The sequence below is a fragment of the Chlorocebus sabaeus genome, chromosome 6 (assembly GCF_047675955.1).
Source record: "Chlorocebus sabaeus isolate Y175 chromosome 6, mChlSab1.0.hap1, whole genome shotgun sequence".
Classification (NCBI taxonomy): Eukaryota; Metazoa; Chordata; class Mammalia; order Primates; family Cercopithecidae; genus Chlorocebus; species Chlorocebus sabaeus.
Genome location: NC_132909.1, coordinates 17,596,222 through 17,618,176, shown reverse-complemented (window position 1 = coordinate 17,618,176; position 21,955 = coordinate 17,596,222). Strand labels below are relative to the sequence as shown.

Below are 21,955 nucleotides of genomic sequence, written 5' to 3'. Positions count from 1 at the left end.
TTTAAAGAGGAGGAAACTGAGGCCCATAAAAAGGGAGAGATTTGGCCAGGGTCTCAGAAATCAGACCTTGATCAGTAGCTGAACCCAGGCTGGAGCGCAAGCCTCCAGAGGAAGGGGAAGGAGAAAAGGACTATTTCAGCTCCCCTAGCTGCTGGGCAGGACACTGTCACTTTGCCAGGCTCCTCTTCCTGGGTCCCCAACTCCCTGGACATGCTTGGCCTTCCTCACACCTTCCTCACCTCTGCACTCTCATGGACCACAGGACAACGCAGAAAGGGAACTCTGCTATTTTATTTGTTATGTGAAAGAGTCTGTGTGCTTGTCGGGTGCAGTTAGATGGTCAGTCCCTGAAGGCAAACAGGAGGCCTAAGAGGACACCCCAAGCAGGACCTTGCCTGGAGGATGCTGCACCAACAATCTGAGACTTCTCTAAGATGTTGAGGACCTCGGTCACTTTGATGCTCCCAATATGATGAAAATCCGCTAAAAGCTGGTTATGTTCACGAGCACAGCCCATGAGGAGGAAGGTGGTATTGAGAAACCCTGTAAGGAAGAGAGGGAGAAGTCAGGAACACTTTCAAGACTTAAGAGCCCTGCCTTTAGCCAGGTGCAGTGGCTCACCCTGTAATCCCAGCACTTTGGGAGGCCGAGGCAGGTGGATCACTCGAGGACTTGAGGCCAGGAGGTCCCGACTAGCCTGGCCAACATGGCAAAACCCCATCTCCCTTAAAAATACAAAAATTAGCCAGGCATGGTGGCACATGCCTATAATCACAGCTACTTAGGAGGCTGGGGTGTGAGAATCACTTGAACCTGGGAGGCAGAGGTTGCAGTGGGCCGAGATCAGACCACTGCACTCCAACCTGGGCAACAGAGCAAGACTCCATCTCAAAAATAAATAAATAAATAAATAAATAAATAAATAAATAAATAAAAGACCCCTGCCTTCTTCCCAGAGGCCCCTCACAAACCAGAACACCTGCTCTCCCATCAGAGACTTAGGCACCAGGCACCTTCCCCTTCTTCCTTGGAATTCATACGCCCTGTCCCTTGCAACCCCAATCCCACCTCCGGATCCCACCAGCCTCTCTGAGATGTGAAGGTGCTGGACAGCACCTGGCAGAGTAGGCATTTGATAAACAAAATTCCTTTCCTCTCACCTGCCTGAAGTTTTAAGGTGGAACTGTAACACGTAGAGGCAGCCAAGGGGCAAGAATCAGTGGTGACAAAATTTGGGAGGCAATCCCTCGTGTGCTCGCCCACACAGGTCGGGCAGCTACGGGAAGCAGATATGATAGACTTAGGAGCGCTGGCCTTGAGTTTCACAAAAGGCTGCAAACTGGTGAGGTTGTTGCAGAGATAAGACCGGCAGACGCGACTATAGGAGGCAATGGACACTCCGGGTGGGGAGACAAGGTAGGAGATTTGTGCAGGGTAAGACGAAGATGAGCTGCAGCCTTTAAAGCCCACAACTCCCCTTGCAGTCCCTGAGGAGCAGAGGATTAAGAGAGCTCGGATTAGTGTCACTGGCCTCACCCAGAGTCCTCCCTCCCCCCAGCTCTTTCTGCACCCACCCTGCCTGTCACAATCTTTGCCTCCTTCCCCAACCCGTGTTCACTCAGTGCAGCTGCACAGGGCTCAGATGCTGGGGTCTCCATCTGGATCTCCTCATTCTTCCTGTGCAGGACCACCCCCCCCCACTCCTCTCTCCCTTGTGCCCTCCTCCAGGGATCTGTTCACCTCCACTCTACCCACTTATCCAGTCCACACCACAACCAGTGGAGCTGTGCTCCTCTCCTGCCAGTGTCTGACATTATCCAGAACATAAATAATGGCCAGGCACAGTGGCTCATGCCTGTAATCCTGACACTTTGGGAGGCCAAAGTGGGCAGATCACTTGAGCTCAGGAGTTTTGAGACCAGCCTGGGCAACATAGTAAGACTCCCCATCTCAAAAAAAAATTGTTTATATATTTAGTAACTATGTGGAATTCCAGTCTAGAGTCCCTGGGTGCTGGGAGCAGAGCTGGGGGTCAGAAGAGCAAGCAAAAGGAAATGGATCAAACTTAACCTGCTTCACCTGTCTCAATGAACACTAGCGTCTCCTCGCAGCCCTCTTGCAGCTTACACACCATGTTCCTCATCAGAAGCCACTTCCAGTTATGGAAAGCAACAGCTCTGAATCTTGAGGCTGTTGCTTCATAGCACAAAAGAGCTCCAACCCCTAAAAAGAGAATGCTCTCCCAGTCATTGGCCCCTCACATCACCTTCTGAGCCCTTGAACTGCCAACCAAGAGTTCAGTCCCCATAGGTCCTGTCCCCATCGAAACCTAGATACCCAGCCCTCCTTCCACCAGTGACATGAATCCAGCCTCCCACCTTTCTGGGTCTTATAGCATCCAGCCCCACAGGACATACGAGGCAGAGTGGAGATGGCCCCCAGAAGGCAGAACACAAGTCTCAAATGCTGGGGTCCCATGGTCCTGTGTCTGGGTCCTGGGTGCTAGAGGTCAGTCTGAAATCAGTTTCAGTCTGGATCCCAAGCTCAGTTCCTGTCAGTCCCCAAATTCTTTGTCCACCTGTCTCTGGGTCACTGTTGCTGGAGCAGAAAGTTGATTGCGTCAGCTTCTGGGATATAGGCTCCCTCAGACCTTCTGGATCACAGGTCTTCCCATCTCCACTATCCGCCCTCCAGTCTAACCTGCACCACCCACCATGTTAGCTTCTCAAAGCAGGACTCTCACTCTCCCACTTACGTCCTCCCATTGGACAAGGTGCTGAGCAGAGAATCCTGGCTTATTGATAATGCAGGCTGTTCTCCAGCCAGAGGCAATGAGATCAGAGCAACAAATAGATGCTTCAAACTCGTGTGTGTGTGTGTGTGTGTGTGTGTGTGTGTGTGTGTGTGTGTAAGTTAACATATCACTAAATAACCCTTGGTTCAATATGGAAATTTAAAAGTATTTAGAACTGAGGTCAGGAGCGGTGGCTCACACCTGTAATCCCGTCACTTTGGGAGGCTGAGGCAGGCGGATCACCTGAGGTCAGGAGTCCAAGACCAGCCTGCCAACAAGGTAAAACCCCATCTCTACTATAAAATATAAATTATCCAGGGGTGGTGGCACGAGCCTATAGTGCCAGCTACTCAGGAGGCTGAAGCACGAGAATCGCTTGAACCCAGGAGGCGGGGGTTGCAGTGAACTGAGATCGCGCCACTGCACTCCAGCCTGGGCAGCAGATAGGGACTCCGTTTTTTTTAAAAAAAGTATTTAGAACTTAATAATAATAAACATACTACATAACACACACATTCACACACAGACATAGACACAGACACACACACACACAGACACACACACACACAGACACACACACACACATACACACACATAAGTGCATGTAAAATCTGCTGAAAACTGAATAAGGTCTGAAGTCTAGTTAAAGAGTACTGTACACCAGCCCAGGCATCACGACAAAAGGCCATCTTTACAAAATATACAAAAATTGGCCAGGCGTGGTGGCATGCACCTGTGGTCCCAGCCACTTGGGAGGCTGAGGTGGGAGGACCACTTGAGCCCCGGGGATGGAGGTTGCAGTGAGTAGAGATTGTACAAACAGTATTGTACAAATGTCAATTTCTTGCTTGTATACTATGGTTATATAAGATGCCCCTATAGGAAAGCTGGAGGAAGGACTCAAGGGACTCTATGTACCACTTTTGCAACTTCCTGTAAGCCAATAATCATTTCAAAATTAAAGGGTTTTTAAAATATATACATCAAAATTTGAGACACAGCAGCTAATGCAGTATTTAGAAGTAAATTTATACTTTTAAATACATGTATCAGGAAATATGAAGCATTAAAAAATAAATACGTTCACGAATTAGTTCAAGAAATTGTATAAGGAGCAACAAAGCAAATCTCTCCTACCCGAAAAAATAATGGAAATAAGGATGATAGCAGAAATCAATGAAATAGTAAACAACAACAAACATCATTACAAAAAAGATCCATTTTATGAAAAGATTGAGTTAGTTCCCTGGCAAATCTGATCAAGGGAGACGATGCAAGCTGGCACAGTGGCTCATGCCTCTAATCCCAGTGCTTTGGGAGGCTGAGCCAGGAGGATCCCTTGAGGTCAGGAGTTCAAGACCAGCCTGGGCAACACAGTGGCTCATGCCAGTAATTCCAGTGTTTTGGGAGGCTGAGCCAGGAGGATTGCTCGAGGTCAGTAGTTTGAGACCAGCCTGGGCAACACCCTGTCTACACCAAAAAAAAAAAAAGTTTAAAAATTAGCCAAGCATGGAGGTGCCTGTATTCCCAGCTACTCAGGAGGCTAATGTTCAAGGATCGCTTTAGCCTCAGATCACAAGGTCAGGAGTTCGAGACCAGCCTGGCCAACAAGTTGAAACACTCTCTCTACTAAAAATACAAAAATTAGCCAGGCATGGTGGTGCGTGCCTGTAGTCCCAGCTACCATGGAGGCTAAGGCGGGAGGATCGCTTGAACCCGGAAGCTGGAGGTTGCAGTGAGCCGAGATCATGCCACTGCACTCCAGCCCAGGCAACAGAACAAGACCCTGTCTCAAAAAAAAACAAAACAAACAAAGTGAAGAAATGCACAAACCCAACAATAACCAGAGAAATGCAATCCATCAAGTTGTACGTCTATCATACTGCTAAGGATCAGAAAGCTGGGAAAAAACAAGTGTTGGCAGGAATGTGGAGATAAAGCAATCCTTGGCCCCTGCTGCTCATGGGATTATGTGGAGGGCTGGGGAATAAGACACTATTTCTGGACTCTGAGAAACACAGGAGCTGAGAGTTCTGACCAGGATCTCGGGCCCAAAGCAGCATTGTAGGGGTCTGACACTACATGGTCAAATTGGGTTTATGAATACCCATTTCTAGTATACCCTACATAGGTATTACAAAAATTTCCACCTTCATCTACAAAGGAACATGCACAATAATGGAGCATTTTCTTTTTTCTGAGACAGGGTCTCGCTCTGTTGCCCAAGCTGGAGGGCAGTTGTGCTCACTGCAGCCCCTACCTGCCAGGTTCAAGCAATCCTCTCACATCAGCCACCCAAATAGCTGGGACCACAGGTGTGCGCCAACACGCCTAGCTTTGTAGAGATGGGGTTTTTCCACGTTGCCCCAGCTGTTATCAAACTCCTGGGCTCAAGCAATCCACCCACCTAGGCCTCCCAAAGTTCTGGGATTACAGGCATGAGCTCCTGTGCCCAGTGAATGCAGCATTATTGTGGTGATGGTAGGTTGAGACAATGGGAGCTTCCCTCTCTGAGACCAAGTGGATGCAAAACATGCTGGGGATGTACACTATGGAATATCACACAGGAGTTGGAAGCAGTTGATTAGATGTACACAGGATGTAAGGCAGGACGCAGCGGCTCACGCCTGTAATCCCAGCACTTTGGGAGGCTGAGGTGGGCCGATCACTTGAGGTCAGGAGTTCAAGACCAGCCTGGTCAACATGGCAAAACCCCGACTACTAAAAATACAAAAATTAGTCGAGTGTGGTGGTGGGAGCCTGTAATCCCAGCTACTCAAGAGGCTGTAGCAGCAGGAGAATCACTTGAACCCGGGAGGTGGAGGGTGCAGTGAGCCGAGATCACACCATCACACCCCAGCCTGGGCAGTAAGAGTGAAACTCTATCTTAAAAAAAAAAAAAAAAAAAGTACGCATAATGACAGAATGACAGAATGTATACATGGATAGATTGTAAAAGCAGAGTGCTGATTATTTTAAATAGTAGATAACACAGTATCACTTGCATAAATTAAAAACTCAAACACAGGTTGGGTGTGGTGGTTCATGCCTGTGATCCCAGCACTTTGGGAGGCCGAGGCAGGCAGTTCACTTCAGGCCAGGAGTTTGGGGCCAGACTGGCCAATATGGGAAAACCCCATCTCTTAAAAAAAAAAAACACTACAAGCATCCTGGGAGAACACACACATAAACCAAAAGATACATATTATTAACCACCTCAGAATGAGAACTGCCTATAAGAAGGTTAGGGAATGAAAGCGGGGAATTGGTGGAAAGTAACAGTGCAGGAGGGGGTACAAAGATCATAGACCTTGGCCTCGGAGACCCAGGTTGGAATCTTTACTCACTTCCCTTACTAGCTGTCCAATTTGTTGAACTCAGAGCCTACTACCTTGTTTATAAAATGGAGTATAATACATTTCATAGGGTCATTGTGAAGATCAATAAAATTATTATCATAAGTGTTAGGCAAATGCTAAGCTCTTTATAATTGTTGGTTACCCTGTTCCTCCACCACCATCCCTCCCTCCCACACCCACTTCCTCTCACTCTCTCTCCACTACCTAAAGGATCAAGTTCATCCTCTTTAGCTGGCCTTTAAGCCTCCCCCGACGCCACCCCACCCCAGATCAGCGCCACCCAACCTTTCCAATTTTATATAGGACAGCTCCCCTGCCCAGCAGTCCAGCTAGAGGTCACGTCGGCCACCCTTTTCTGTCTGCAACGCCTCAGACACACGTGCTCTGTAACCCAGAAATCTGTGGCCAAGAAAGGTGCTAAGACCCACAGAAAAGCTGGGACACAGGTAAGAGAAACGAAGGCTGACAAAGGATCTCACGGCGGCGGGGACTAGGCCAATCAGAGAAGATGGCACACGCCAGCCTGAGATGCAAAACAACTGGACTCAACGAGCTGAGTACAAGTGGAGACGCAACCAGAAAAGACTGAAATGAAATTCTCAAGCAAAAAAAATAAAAATAAAAAAAAGGATGGAGCAGTAGTCAAGAGGGGATGCCACCCCTACAAAAGACAAACAAATTGATGGAATGAAACCTTGCAGGGAGACAGAGGACCAGCAGAGAGAGGGAGGCGTAGGAAAATGAGGAGTGGGGCACAAAGGCGGGGTTCTCAGGGAGAAGAGGAGTCGATCTCAGAGGGGGGAAAAAGGGACACAGAGCGGGCTGCACAGAGAAAAGGGGCCAAGGCAGAGAAGATGGCGGGATGGCGTGAGACGGAGCTCACAGAGATACCCAGAGAAGGCGACGATTACACAGAGGAGCCCCTAGAGGGGTGAACTCTTGAGGAAGATGAACGCGGAGGGTGGAGCCAGCCAGAAATTCAGAAAAACTAGAGGCGTCCCGGGTAGCGAAGGAAGCGGGGAAGGGGCCAGGCTATCAGGGAATGAAGCACGGGAGAAAATAGGTCCGAGAGAAACGGAAAATCAGAGATTGGGAAAATCAGAGATTAGGAAAATCACAACTGACACAAAGGCAGCGTGGGAGACACAAGGAAAGGGGTGCAATCTGAGGAAGGAGGGCCTGCTAAGCAAGCAGGGAAATCACAGGGCTGGGAGAGAACGCATAAAAGAAGGGTAGCTCAGGAGTTGTGGGACACCAGAAGAGAAATAACAGAAAACGCGGGAGTCCACGCAGCAAAAACAAGCCACTCGCGAAGTCAAGGTAGAAGGCACGCAAAGGCCAGAAGCGAGGCTACCCGTGGGCAGACCGGGCTTAGTCAACGCCCCGGGGGCGGGGCCAGGCGGGCCGTTCCTGGGGGGCGGGGCCAGCCTCGGTCCAAGAAGGGGTACTCGACGCCCCATTGGCCACCTGCCTTGAAAGAGGAAAGACAGTCTGGCCAGGCATGACGTGCGGAGGGAGGGGCAGGGGTGGTGCGAGGCTCAACTCGAAGCGCTATTGGCAGGACTGATAGTCTTGCGCGCCAAGAAGCTGGCAGAAGGGAAGGGGCGGGACATCAGTTCAGGATCTCAAACCGCATTGGTCCTCTGCCTGGGCGGACAGAGGCGATGCTTGAAGTTCATTGGTCCTTGTGAGATAGGGCAAGAAAAGCAGCGCGAGCTTGGCCGTTCCTCTGGCCACTTTCTCGCAGTGTCCTTGGCGTCTTCTTGACTGAATCTGACTCCATTGGAGGCTGTGGTAACCGTGAACCAGCTGCACGAACACGGCCCCTCCTGCCTTTCCATCCTCCTCCCTCTTAGCTGGACTCCCTACCCCAGGCATCCCCTCGCCTCCTCCTCGCGCCCCTCCCGCCCTCGCGCCCCCTCTCCCCTTCCCCGCCTCGCGGGCCCCTTGGCGCGTTCCCCGTGCTCCACTCGTTCCCTGGGGCACAGGAAGGGGGGAGGGGGAAATGCATGAAATTAATTGTTGGGAGTGGGCACAGGAGCAGGAAGTGCTGGACACAGCAACCGCACGGGTTTACGCAAAAACCTGAATAATGTGTGGGCGCAAGAGAGACATTAGTGCCCCGAGGAGAAGGTTTTTGGCCCAGATCAGGGCCTAGCACATGACAGGGGCTCAGTAACCATTTGTGGAATTAATGAAGGAATGAAGGAAAATAACTCGAAAGTGGGGCAGGTGGCGGGTGTGGTGGCTCACGCCTGTAATCCCAACACTTTGGGAGGCCGAAGCAGACAGGTCACTTGAGGTCAGGAATTCAAGACCAGCCTGGCCAACATGGTGAAACCCTGTCTCTACTAAAAATACAAAAATTAGATGGGCATGGTGGTCCAGGCCTGTAATCCCAGATACTTGGGAGGCTGAGGCAGAATTGCTTGAACCCAGGAGGCGGAGGTTGCAGTGAGCCGGGATCGCACCACTGCACTCCAGCCTGGGCTACAGAGCAAGACTCCATCTCAAAACAAAAAAAAAGAAAGTGGGACAGGGGAGCCGAGCGCAGTGGCTCCAGCCTGTGGTCCCAGCTACTCAGGAGGCTGCGGCGGGAGGATTGCTTGAGCTCAGGAGGTACAGGCTGCAGTGAGCCATGATCACGCCACTGCGCTCCAGCCTGGGCAACAGAGCGAGACCCTGTCAATTAAAAAAAAAAAAAAAAAAAGACAGTGGAGCAGGGAATCCATGAGAATAATGTAATTATTGGGGGTGTAAGAGAGGGTTCTGATTTAAAGGGGTACAAGAACAAAAGACTGAAGGAATGCAAGGAGGCAGTTGCTTTGCAGGGCATAGATGAGACTAAGAATTGAAATTGAACTAAGAATTGAAAGGGGCATAAAACTATTGGTAGGCATTGGATAAATGCATGACAGTGGGGTGAGCGTTATTGAAGAGGATGCCAGGAAACACTGTTGGGATGGAACAGGGTGCTTGTGAAAAGGGGGTGTAGTACTCGCTGAAGCGGTATGGGAGGACATGAGTAGGCCAGAACCTGGGATGTGTGTGTGGGTGGGAAGGTGTTTGGACTGAAAGAAAAGAATGTTTGAATTGAAAGAATACAGAAGGCCAGGCACAGCAGCTCGTGCCTGTGATCCTAGCACTGTGAGAGGCCAAGGCAGGAGGATCACTTGAGCCCAGGAGTTCGAGACCAGCCTGGGAAACATAGTGAGACCTTGTCTCTATGAAAATAAAAATAAACAATTAAAAAAAAAAAAAATTTTTTTGAGACGGAATCTTGCTCTGTCACCGAGGCTAGAGTGCAGTGGCACAATCACGGCTCACTGCCAGCTCCGCCTCCCGGGTTCATGCCATTCTCCTGCCTCAGCCTCCCAAGTAGCTGGGACTACAGGCGCCCGCCACTGCCACGCCCAGCTAATTTTTTGTATTTTTAGTAGAGACGGGGTTTCACCGTGTTAGCCAGGATGATCTTGATCTCCTGACCTCGTGATCCGCCTGCCTCAGCCTCCCAAAGTGCTGGGATTACAGGCTTGAGCCACCGCTCCCGGCCTAAAAAATTTTTAATTTAAAAAAGGGGGAGGCGAGTGCAGTGGCTGTAATTCCAGCACTTTGGGAGGCCGAGACAGGCAGATCACTTGAGGCCAGGAATTCAAGACCAGCCTGGCCGACATGGTGAAACACCATCTCTACTAAACATACAAAAAAAAGAAAAAAATAGCCGGGCATGGTGGCTCATGCCTGTAATCCCAGCTACTCAGGAGGCTGAGGCAGGAGAATCGCTTGAACGGGGTGGTGGAGGTTGCAGCGAGCCAAGATGATGGTGCCACTGCACTCCAGCCTGGGAGACAGAGTGAGACTCCATCTCAAAAAAAAAAAAAAAGAGGAAGAGGAGAAGGGTTTCTGAAGAAGGAAGATACCTGAGAAAGGTCATGGGGTAAAGAGGGGAGAAAGCCGGGGAAGAAGCCAGGATCAGGGCGGGGTCTAAAGAGGGGCAGGATGGAGACCTGCAGGTGTGGTCTCCAAGGCAGGAGGGTTGTTGGGGCGGGCCCACCTGGCTATGCTCACCCTCCACTCCTGCCCCTAGATCCATGGAACCCAGTGACATGCCTGCTGGCTACCACTGCCCGTCAGACTCTGCCCCCCGGAATGAGACCAGAGACCCCCAGGGCACAGAGCTGATCCCCAGGAGAGCCATCAGCCGCTCTCCAACCTGCGCCCGCTGCCGCAACCACGGTGTCACCGCCCACCTCAAGGGCCACAAGCGCCTCTGCCTCTTCCAGGCTTGCGAGTGTCACAAATGTGTCCTCATCCTGTGAGTATGAGGTCTGGGAGGGGAGGAGGATGGGCCTCCTCCAAAGGGTGACTGACCTTTGACTCACAACTCCCCACTTTTAGGGAGCGCCGCAGGGTCATGGCTGCCCAGGTGGCCTTGCGTAGGCAGCAGGAGGCGCAGCTAAAGAAGCAGCTGCTGAGGAGAGGGGAAGCCTCTCCCAAAGCTCCCAACCACTTCAGAAAGGGAACTACTCGACCACAGGTCCCCTGTGAGTGTCTCTGGCCAGCGACGGGGCAGGGGTTTGGGTGTAGGAGGCAGATGTGGGAAAAAGAGGCCCAGCCCCGCCGCTGAATTAGTGTGCGACCTTGAACTAAGGGTTTCTACTCCCTCAGCCTCGGCTGTCCCAGCATTGAGAGAATGCAGCAAGTTCTGTGGGTCAAAAATGAGCTAGAGGCCAGGCGCAGTGGCTCACGCCTGTAATCCCAGCACTTTGGGAGGCTAAGGCAGGCAGACCACGAGGTCAAGAGATCGAGACCATCCTGGCCAATATGGTGAAACCCCGTCTCTACTAAAATTCAAAACTTAGCTGGGCTTAGTGGCGCACACCTGTAGTCCCAGCTACTCAGGAGGCTGAAGCAGGAGAATCACTTGAACCTGGGAGGTGGAAGTTGTAGTGAACCAAGATCGCGCCACTGCACTCCAGCCTGGGCAACAGAGCAAGACTCCATCTCAAAAAAAAAAAAAAGGGCTAAATGGGGAAGATGAGAACTGTCTGGGGTAGGATAGGAGTCAGGAGAAAGGGCTTATTAGAGCTCTCCCTGGTCCTTCACAGCTGGAAAGGAGAACATAGCACCCCAGCCTCAGACCCCCCATGGGGCAGTCCTGCTGGCACCAACACCTCCTGGGAAGGTAAGGAGAGGCTGGGGCCTGAGAAAGTATCCCCCACCCTAGTTCCTACCCAGACCCTTTCTTCTGTGCCCTCAACACCTGGGTTCTAGCCCCAGCCCTGGTTTGCCGTGTAATCTGGTCAAATCACTGCTCTTCTCTAGGCAAAATGAGGGGAAAATGAGGGCCTCCCAGCTCTAAAGTTTTGGGGTTCTGCCCGCATCCCAGAATACACTCAATCCTTCTTCAGCCTTGTACCCAACTCCAGCGTGTGCCCTCTGCCCCTACAGAACTCCTGTGGGCCTCTGCTGCTCAGCCATCCCCCGGAAGCCTTGCCCTTGTCCTGGACTCCGGTGCCTCCTGGCCCTTGGGTTCCTGGACACTGGCTGCCTCCAGGCCTCTCCATGCCACCACCAGTGGTGTGCCGCTTGCTATACCAAGAACCTGCTCTCTCTCTGCCTCCCTTCCCTGGTAAGATGATAATTCAACATTCATTCAACAGATATTTGAGTGCCAATCTGCTACTTATTGGAGAGGGAAGAGGAAGAAAGCACACATGGGAAGAGGGAGGAAAGAAACTATGACCTTGACCCCTATACACTCTGTGTTCTTTTATTCTCATTAGGCTTTGACCCTGGCACTTCCCTCCAGCTGCCCACTCATGGGCCCTTCACCACCTGCCCAGGATCTCACCCAGTACTGACAGCTCCTCTTTCTGGAGAGCCCCAAGGGCCCCCTAGCCAACCCCGCACGTGAGTAGGGAGAGAAGGATGTGTATCATGAGCCTAAGCCTGTGCTGTGTCCAACCACAGTGCTGGTGTCCAACCACAGTGGATAATAAAGATGAAAAGGTCTCTGACTAATAGGCAAGGCAGAGCTCTCCTAGTACTGCCATTTCCTAGCCATGATGCTTTGGACAATTATCTTTACCTCTCTGAGCCTATTTTTCTATCAGTAAATTGGAGACACTATTACTTACCTCTCTGGTTGTTGTAAGAATTAGCAGTAATGGACTGCGCTCGGTGGCTCAAGCCTTTGTAATCTTTGTAAAGTAATCCCAGCACTTTGGGAGGCTGAGGTGGGCAGATCATGAGGTCAGGAGATCCAGACCATCATGGCTAACATGATGGAACCCTGTCTCTACTAAAAATACAAAAAAAAATTAGCCAGGCGTGGTGGCGGGTGCCTGTAGTCCCAGCTGCTCGGGAGGCTGAGGCAGGAGAATAGCGTGAACCCAGGAGGTGGAGCTTATAGTGAGCTGAGATTGCCACCTGCACTCCAGGGTGGGCGACAGAGCAAGACTCCATCTCAAAAAACAAAACAAAACAAAAGAATTAGCAATAATGTATGGAATAGACCCTTTAATGGTAGCTGTTATATCTGCTTAGACAGATTTGATGGGGTAAGATTGCCTCCTGATATGGGGGCGCAGTGATGACGAGAGCCTCAGAGACCCAGGAGAGGGGCCAGAGGACATTAGGGAAAGCTTCCCAAAGGTGAGCCAAGCTCTCCTTCAAGTTCTGTGGGGATTGGGGAACTGGGGGAATGGGACCCAGACTCTGATAGGGCAGGGACAGTAATCCCAGTCTTCTAGGTGTTTTTTAAAAACTGACATCAGGTGGGGAGTGAGCCAAAGTTTCATCATATGGAAATGTTAGATGGGGTGGGTAGGTCAATGAGGGAGTGGTTGATTATTTTTATAAGTGGGTTGGATTTGGGTGTTGCGGTCATTAGTGTTTTTGTAGTTGAAATACAACGGGGCCTAGTGGCTCACACCTATAATCCCAACACTTTGGGAGACTGAGGTGGGAGGATTGCTTGAGGCCAAGAGTTTGAGACCACCTGAGTAACTGCGTGAGACCTCGTCTCTACCAAAAAAGTAAAACAGCCAGGAATGGTGGTGCACACCTGTTTTCCTAGCTGCTTAGGAGGCTGAGGTGGGAAGATGGTGTAGGCCCAGGAATTCAAGCTTATGGTGAGCTATGATCACACCGCTACTGCACTCCAGCCTAGGTAACAGAGCAAGACCTTGTCTCAAAAGAAAAAAGAAAAAAAGACACCAGTGATTTCCCATAATCGTCACAGTAGCCCTGGGAGGAAAAAGCTGGCAAGGATTTTTACTTTACTGAAAATAAAATAAATCAAGACACAGCTTAATGGCCCAGCAGGCTCTCAAATTCCCAGATAAAAACATGGCAAAACCCTGCCCCTCTTTCAATGTGTGCATGTCTGTTCATGTGTTTAACCACCCTGGCATCTTCTCTCCTTGTTTCTAGACACTCAACTCTGATACTCCAGCCCTGTGGCACCCCAGACCCTCTTCAGCTACAGCCACAGGTCCTGGGAAAGAAGTGGGATCTAGGGTCCTGGGAGGAGGTTGAGCCTGGGGAAGGGAAAAGCAGGAAACTGAAGGAAGCAGGGGCTGAGGAACACTTAGAGGGTAGGCAGAAGGTGGGGTTCCCAGTCTGCTTGTCTCCCTTTCCCTTGCAGGCCTCTGGAGCCTCTCGCCTGGCCCGGACATCTGCCCCCTCAGAGCGGCAGCTGCAGCAAGAGGCAGCTGAAGCCCTCGTGGGGCTGAAAGATTCATCCCAGGCTCCTCGTGTGACCCCTTCTGTGCCCCCTAACCCTGCCTGGATCTCCCTGCTTCACCCCTGTGGCCCACCAGGTAATGTGTTCCATGAAAGGAGAGGATGGGATAGGGATGGCTGGGAAATGGAGGTCACTGAAGTACACAGGGACTAACCAAGGAGATGAGGGGGTCAGCAGGTTGAACGTCTTCAGGCCCAGGACCCCAACCAAGCTCCTCAGCATGGCCCCTGGGATTGCAGTTGAGAGTTATTCAGCGAATCAATTTTATCAGTTTGGCACTTGACAGCAAATTTCTTGATATCAAGGAAAGTGGGGCCCTGAGAAAGGCAGGGACTTGCCTAAGGGCATACAGCGAGACAGTGGTAGGGAACCCAACACTCTGTCTCTGGACCCAGGCTGCCTGCTGAAGTCTGGAGTGGGGTCTGGCCTGGGAGGAGGTCTGATAAATGCCTTCAAGGAGCTTCCGTTCTAGTTGGGGAACCTGGATGCCTTCACAAGGCTCAGTGACAAACCTGGAGAAGACTGGAGGAACCTTGAAGAGTGAGAAACACCTAGGGGGACAGACAGGGAAAGCTGCGAATTCTCCTGTCCAAATAGTGAATTGGACAAACTGGCTTGGAGCAACTGCTAGAACAGAGGGAAAGGAGGCTGGAGAGGCTTCTGATATTGGAGACCCGGCATGCCAGGCTTAGGTGTCTAGACCAGCAACTGTACATGAAGGGGAGCCAGGGAACATTTCTGAACTAAGCAAGGACAAACTCAGAGACCCTGAGCTTTAGAAAGACAAGCAGATGGCTTTGATGAAGGGTTTGGAGGAGGCAAGACTAGAGGTGGAAAAATTAGCAAGGAGGTCTGTGAAATCATCCAGGAGAACAATGATGAGGCCTGGATTGGATTCGGTAAAAAGAGGGGGTTGCTAGGAGGAAAAACGGATGTGACCTCATCCTGCCCGTTCCTTCTTGCCTGTAGCTCCTGCTGGAGGAAGAGGATTCCAGCCTGTTGGCCCCTGTCTTCGACCCAGCCCAGCCCCCTCCGTTGCTCTGCATATTGGCCGTCTGGGGTCCATCTCCCTCCTGAGCTAGAAACCTGGAGATGGAGGCTGCCTTGCTGTGGCAGGGAGGTGACAGCCTGCTGGCACTGTATATTTAGTGCTTTACTTAGAGATTTATGCATGGAATTTAATGTAGTACAAGCTTCGGGCTTTTTTGTTTATTTAAGCTTTCAGGTGCTTCATTAGCTTTCAGTTCCTTTGGTAGTGTGGGCATTTCCTTGGCTGATGGTGGATATTCTTGTACCCTTCTTGGGTCCTGGGATCTCTTGAAATCCCCAATAAAGAGAGAGTTGTGCTATTTAGGCTGACCAGTATCTATAAACGTGTTTGCATGAGTTTATATCCCAGGATTCCATGATTCTGTACGTACCTATGCACTCATGTCTGTCTCCATGCATGTGAAAACAGTAGAGTGTTTTCATTTTGTGTCTAGGTTTGTGTGAGTAAGCAAGAAATAAACCTTTGTTGTTTTAAGCCACTGAGATTTGGGGATTGTTACCACAGCCTAACCTAGTCTATCCAGACTGACAGAAAGGACTTGTTCAATTCACTTCTCAAAGTGAAAAATCAGTTATCCAATAGCTACCATAGATAAAGGCAAACTTGGATTTTTTTCTTTGTCCAAATAAGAAAAAATGATGTAAAGAAATAGCGGGGGATTCACTGATTAATTTCTAGTTCTGTGCCAGGCATAGACAGTTTCCAGCTGTCTAGAGGGGCTACAAATCGAAATGCCTACAGGGCTAAGCAGATCAAATAAATGAGTAAAGAAGGCCAGATGGACCCTGGCAAACTGAGAATGGATGCCTTGACTAAGGAGCACCCTCCATTTGGCCCTAGCAGATTACTGCCAGGCGGGAATGTGGGCTCAGTGTTGTTCCATCTTCTGATTTTTTCAAGAGAAACCGGAAAACTAGATTTCCATGTAAAACATCTTAATTTTCAAATGTGGGCTCAGTTTTCTTCTTTAAATTCTGTACGTGGCAAATAAAACATATTTTCAGGCTAGCTTTGGCCAATGGAATACCAACTTGATACTAATCTAACATGACATTTTCTGGATGGGGAAATTGAGGCTAACCAGAATAGAAAGAACGAAGTTAGTCTTTATCACAAGTTTTTCCTCAACTAGGGAGGTTCATGTGTCTTAAGTTTCGAAGGATCCATAAAAGGTTAAGAAACACTTACTACCATTTATTGAGCACCCACTCTATTTGATTCACATATCTTCACAGCAACCCTGGAAGCTATGCATGATGTTCCCATTTTACAAGTGAAGAAACAAGCTTAAAGAGGCAAAGTGACTTGCCCAAGTGTTTTAGGGGAAATTTCTAGGCAGAGATCGGAGGAGTGTTCCTTCTCTTTGCCAGGTTCCAAATTAGTTAATAATGTTTATAAAGCTCTGGGCCGGGTGTGGGCTCACACCTGTAATCCCAGCACTCTGGGAGGCTGAGGCCCGAGGATCGCTTGAGCCCAGGAGTTTGAGACCAGCCTGAGTAACACGGGGAGACCCTGTCTCTATAAAATAAATAAATAAAAGCATAGAGTGAAAGATACACCACTCCTTTCCCCAATCAGGACTCCAGAAGACAGATACAAGTCAAGAGTTTTTCAAAAAAGTCTTTCACTTTTCTCCTCAAGGATATATGAAGAATAAGATCTTACCTGCATTTGTTTCTTAGTCCTCTGGTATCAAGTCCTTCTCCTTGAACCATTCCGTACACAGGAAAACCAGTTGAGCTATTCCAAAGATGTGAAGACCTGGAGACCCCCTTCCCACCCTTAGAAGGGGCTCAAGGGATGTGCTTGATCACTGATTCGTTTTCCTGATGTTACCTACACCCCTTGTTTTACTCAAGATGATTGATGGTGATGACATCCAATTACAACTTGTTCTTTCTTGTTTGGGATTTTGAGAGGGTGAGTTTCTTCTCCCTAACAGATTACAGAGTAACAAACCTGCAGCGCTTCTCAGGAGGTACTGAGATATCAGGAGACCAAAGTCGTCTTCACACCCTTCTTCCCTCCCCTTAGCTGTAACTTAGACATATGATTGCTCCTTAATAGACCTGCCTAAGACTTGGTGTCCCATGCTTTCCTAGTGACAGATGACCAAGGCTACAAAGTCACAGAGAAAGGAAGCACTGGAACATGCAACATGGTTGAGACTCTGCTACTCAGCACTGACCAAAGGTCCTCTGTACACCAAGGTCACACAGCTGAGAAGGGTAAAAGAGAAAGTATAATTTGGGGTTAAAGGATGGCATGAAAAGGGGAGGAAAAGAGGAAGTGATGGAGATTGTGGGAAGGAGTAGACTAGAGAGCAGGCCCCTCTTTACAGGCCCTTCTCATTTCTCTGCAGTCCACCTCTCCTTCAGTACCTGGTCTGGGCAAGGCTTTTCACACCACTGGCCAGGCCAACTTTGTCTTTCAAATTGTTAGGGACCCCCATTAGTGCCCGAGGGAAAGGACCAGAGCTTCTGCAGATGTCAGTCTTAGGGAAAGGGGCAGATTTAAGAGTTGCTCATGCTTCTAAGCTGTTGCCTGTTCAAGTGCAGCACTCTTCACCTGTGGTTGTAGGGAGCCAGTAGGCTCCTGGCCTCTTCTCAGCTCTGAGAGATTACAGATAATAGACTGTGAGCACTGTTTCCTATATCGCCCCCTTTCCCACTTCCCAGTGCCAGGCAGGGAAAGGTATTGCCATGGTCCAATAAAGCACTGAGTAAATCATCTCCCTCCTAAGCCTTCTTTGTGTACCCTCTTGGCACTCTGCAGACTTAACCAATGAGGTCCCAAATATGAAGCACCGTCCCTGTTGCTCTCTCTCCTCACAAGACTCCTCCCCACAGCCACCCAGGTTTTATTTCAGGAGCTTATTTCACATTCTGCCCTTTGGGAGTCCATGCGCCTATCACTTCAGCCCTATGTTAACTTGCTCCATTCCTGACCTCAATTCTAGTCCAACGTTGAACTGACATCATACACTTATCCCCATCCAGCCTATACGTAGACCCTCATTGCTTGGTCCACATAGGCCTCATTCTGCACCCCTGTTCCATTGCGTAGCTGGCTTTGCAGCCCTGACACATTTGCATAAATACAGTCCTATAAACCCTACCCTGCATGGGCCTTCACAAGATCCTGAACTCTTCACAAAAGCAAGGTTCATCCTTTTCATCCAACTCAAAATAATATGTTAACCCTCTCAGGCAGAGTTCCCTATGTTCCCAAGAGGCCATTGGTCCCTACTTCATAGCCCTGATCACCCTGAGCTGTACCTATCTATGTCTATCTATGTCTCCCCCTCAGAGAATAAGCACTCTCAGATCAGAGGGCCTGCCTGCAGCTCCTCCCTGGGAGCTCAGAATAAATGACTGAGTAAAATACATTGTCTGATTCCTTAGGAATTGTTTTTTTCCTCCTGAGTTAACACACTCCAATGCTGCCCCTCTGCTCATCAAAATGTGAACTTTCTGACCTCAAACCATTTTTTCTAAGACAGTCTCTGTCACCCAGGCTGGAGTACAGTGGCACAGTCATGGCTCACTGCAGCCTCAACCTCCCAGGCTCAAGTGACCCTCCAGCCTCAACCTCCTGAGTAGCTGCGACTACAGGCATACACCTCTATGTGAGGCTAATTTTTATTTTTTGTAGAGACAGTGTCTCACTATGTTGCCCAGGCTGGTCTTGAATGTCTGAGCTCAAGCGATCCTCCTGCCTCAGCCTCCCAAAGTGCTGGGATTAGAGTTGTTTTGTTTGTGTGCGTGTGTTTTTGTTTCTTGTTGTTATATTAGGATTAGAGTTGTGAGCCACTGTACCCAACCAAAAAAAAAAAAACTTTATTAAAAACAACGGGGGCCAGATGCAGTGGCTCACACCTCTAATCGCAGAACTTTGGGAGGCCAAAGTGGGAGGATTGCTTGAGCTCAGGAGTTTGAGACCAGCGTGGGCAATGTGGCGAAACCCCTCTCTGCAAAAAATACAAAACTTAGCCAGGCATGGTGGCATGCACCTGTAGTCCCAGCTACTCAGGAGGCTGAGGTTGGAGAATAGCTTGAGCCCAGGAGGTTGAGGATGCAGTGAGCCATGATTATACCACTGCACTCCAGCCTGGGTGACAGAGCAAGACTGTCTCATATATATGTGTGTGTGTGTATATGTGTGGAATACATATAAACACACACATATACGTGTGTGTGTGTGTGTGTGTGTATATATTACATATGTTCATAGCAAAATTTAGTGGAAAGTACAGAATTTCCATATTCCCCATGCCGACACACAGGGATGGCCTCCCTTTCTATCAACATTCCACACCAGAGTGGTACCTTTGCTACAATCAAGGAACACAATATTATCACCCAAAGTCTGCAGTGTACATCAATGTTCACTCTTGTTGTATGTTCTGCAAGTTTTGGCATATATGTAATGACACGTAGCCACCATTACAGTTTCACAGAGAATAGTTTCATTGCCCTAAACAACACCCATTCATCTCTCCATCCCTCCAACCCGACAATCAACTATCATTTTATCATTTTATTGTCATCACAATTTTGCCTGTTTCCACAATGTCATATAGTTGGAATCATACATTTGGATTGGCTTCTTTCACTTCGTAAGGCATTTGAGGTTCCACCATATCTTTTTTTTGGCGGGGTGGTGGGGAGGGGAGGCGGACAGGGTCCTGCTCTGGAGTACAGTGTACTTGGCTCACTGCAACCTCTGCCTCCCAGGTTCAAGCGATTCTTGTGCCTCATCTTCCTGAGTAGCCGGGATTTCAGGCGTGCACCACCACACCTAGCTAATTTTTGTATCTTCTTAGTAGAGACGGGATTTCATCATGTTGGCCAGGATGGTCTCTAACTTCTGACCTCAAGTGATCTGCCCACCTCGGCCTCCCAAATCCACCATATCATTTCATGGCTTAATAGCTTCTTTTTTTTTTTTTTTTTTTTTTTTTTTTTGCAATGGAGTCTCACTGTGTCACCCAGGCTGCAGTGCCGTGGCGCGATCTCAGCTCACTGCAACCTCCGCCTCCCGGGTTTAAGCGATTCTTCTGCCTCAGTCTCTGGAGTAGCTGGGACTGCAGGCACAGGCCACCACACCTGGCTAATTTTTTGTATTTTAGTGGAGACAGGGTTTCACCATGTTGCCCAGGCTGTTCAAGAACTCCTAAGCTCAGGCAATCCACCCGTCTCAGTCTCCCAAAGTGCTGGGATTACAGGCATAAACCACTGCTCCCGACCAGTTCATTTCTTTTCAGTGCTGAATGATATCCCACTGTTTGTAGGTACTACAACCTCAACCCATTTTTAAAACTGTGTTTAAAGAGTTTATTGAGGCCGGGCGCGGTGGCTTACACCTGTAATCTCAGCACTTTGAGAGGCCGAGGTGGGCGGATCACAAGTTCAGGAGATCAAGACCATCCTGGCTAACACGGTGAAATCCCGTCTCTACTAAAAATACAAAAAATTAACCAGGCATGGTGGCAGGCGCCTGTGGTGCCAGCTACTAGGGAGGCTGAGGCAGGAGAATGGCATGAAACCGGGAGGCAGAGCTTGCAGTGAGCTGAGATCACGCCACTGTACTCCAGCCTGGGCGACAGAGCGAGACTCTGTCTCAAAAAAAAAAAAAGTTTATTGAAAGAGCTTGAGCATCTTCAGTTGTGGCTTCAAATTCGAGCTCAGGCTTTAACCTTATGTGACCCTGGACAAATGACTTGATTCTAAGGCTCAGCTGACTGGTCTATAACCACCTTACAGAGTTGTCAAATTATGAACCTGTAAAAACTAACATACAAAAATTAACACCAGGGACACAGTGCTGAGAAATTGTGTTCTCTAAAATCACAGACTGCCAGAATTTTGCTCTTTAAAATCATAACAATAGTGAGAATGGGACATCTCATTCTTACCTGGAAAGTCTAAGTCACTTTGACACAGAGAAGCAATCATGATCTCTAACTCGGGTGAGAGCTTCAGAGAAGTGGTTTTTGGAAACGACATTGTACATTTATCTAAACTTTCTAATGTCCAAGGAAACAGAATCCTGGGTCTGCTCCTAGCCCAGGCATGATGTTAACTCCATTCCATAAATACATGCCTGCTTTGCCTTATGTCCATCAAAACTGTGCTTTATATAAATTTTACTTCACTCTTCCCAAAATCTTGTATTCACCGTCTCTTCCCTTGGTCAGGCACTCCAGAGTTCCTCTGGAGAGCTTTAAAAAAAAAAAAAAAAAAAGGCCGGGCGCGGTGGCTCAAGCCTGTAATCCCAGCACTTTGGGAGGCCGAGACGGGCGGATCACGAGGTCAGGAGATCGAGACCATCCTGGCGAACACGGTGAAACCCCGTCTCTACTAAAAAAAATACAAAAAACTAGCCGGGCGAGGTGGCGGGCGCCTGTAGTCCCAGCTACTCAGGAGGCTGAGGCAGGAGAATGGCGTAAACCTGGGAGATGGAGCTTGCAGTGAGCTGAGGTCCAGCCACTGCACTCCAGCCTGGGCGACAGAGCAAGACTCCGTCTCAAAAAAAAAAAAAAAAAATTAATGAAATGACTCAAATGAATTATGTGTAAATGATTCAGAACTGACATTAGAAATTATTAAAAGTGGGGGCCAGGCACAGTGGCTCACACCTGTCATCCCAGCACTTTGGGAGGCCGACGCAGGTGGATCACCTGACGTCAGGAGTTCTAGACCAGCCTGGCCAACATGATGAAAAACAGTCTCTATAAAAATACAAAAACTAGCCAGGTGTGGTGGCAGGCACCTGTAATCCCAGCTACTTGGGAGCCTGAGACCAGAGAATCGCTTGAACCTGGGAGGCAGAGGTTGCAGTGAACCAAGATCACATCATTGCACTCTGGCCTGGGCGACAGAGCAAGACGCCATCTCCAAAAAAAATTAAATAATAATTAAATTATAAAAAGTGAATATAAATTACCCAAGTACATGGAGATTTCTAGTTAGACATGCATATATTACCCACTTTGAATA

At 49.1% G+C, this 21,955-nt stretch overlaps 2 protein-coding genes across 4 annotated transcripts; one reads left to right on the top strand and one right to left on the bottom strand.

The window, feature by feature from the left end:
- Window positions 1-271: 271 nt before the first annotated feature.
- Window positions 272-7,530, bottom strand: LYPD4 (LY6/PLAUR domain containing 4). Of its 2 annotated transcripts, none has more exons than XM_037991323.2 (5): window positions 6,439-7,530; window positions 2,418-2,598; window positions 2,080-2,223; window positions 1,161-1,487; window positions 272-543 (listed from the first exon to the last, which is right to left on the bottom strand). In XM_037991323.2, exons 2-5 carry the CDS (start codon window positions 2,476-2,478, stop codon window positions 341-343), a joined length of 735 nt encoding a protein of 244 aa, XP_037847251.2. In that variant the 5' UTR covers window positions 2,479-2,598; window positions 6,439-7,530; the 3' UTR covers window positions 272-340. The 2 variants fall into 2 exon arrangements, with proteins under 2 accessions (XP_037847251.2, XP_072872512.1); XM_073016411.1 differs by lacking the exon at window positions 2,080-2,223 and adding an exon at window positions 2,701-2,776 and having other exon boundaries at window positions 2,379-2,598; window positions 6,439-7,501.
- A 234-nt stretch (window positions 7,531-7,764) lies between these two features.
- DMRTC2 (DMRT like family C2) lies at window positions 7,765-15,605 on the top strand. 2 transcript variants are annotated; one of them, XM_007996931.3, is made up of 9 exons: window positions 7,765-7,947; window positions 10,241-10,468; window positions 10,552-10,697; window positions 11,262-11,338; window positions 11,605-11,785; window positions 11,940-12,066; window positions 13,591-13,651; window positions 13,805-13,979; window positions 14,873-15,605. In XM_007996931.3, exons 2-9 carry the CDS (start codon window positions 10,245-10,247, stop codon window positions 14,983-14,985), a joined length of 1,104 nt encoding a protein of 367 aa, XP_007995122.2. In that variant the 5' UTR covers window positions 7,765-7,947; window positions 10,241-10,244; the 3' UTR covers window positions 14,986-15,605. The 2 variants fall into 2 exon arrangements, with proteins under 2 accessions (XP_007995122.2, XP_007995119.2); XM_007996928.2 differs by lacking the exon at window positions 7,765-7,947 and having other exon boundaries at window positions 10,245-10,468; window positions 13,591-13,979; window positions 14,873-15,059.
- The last annotated feature ends 6,350 nt before the right edge of the window (window positions 15,606-21,955 follow it).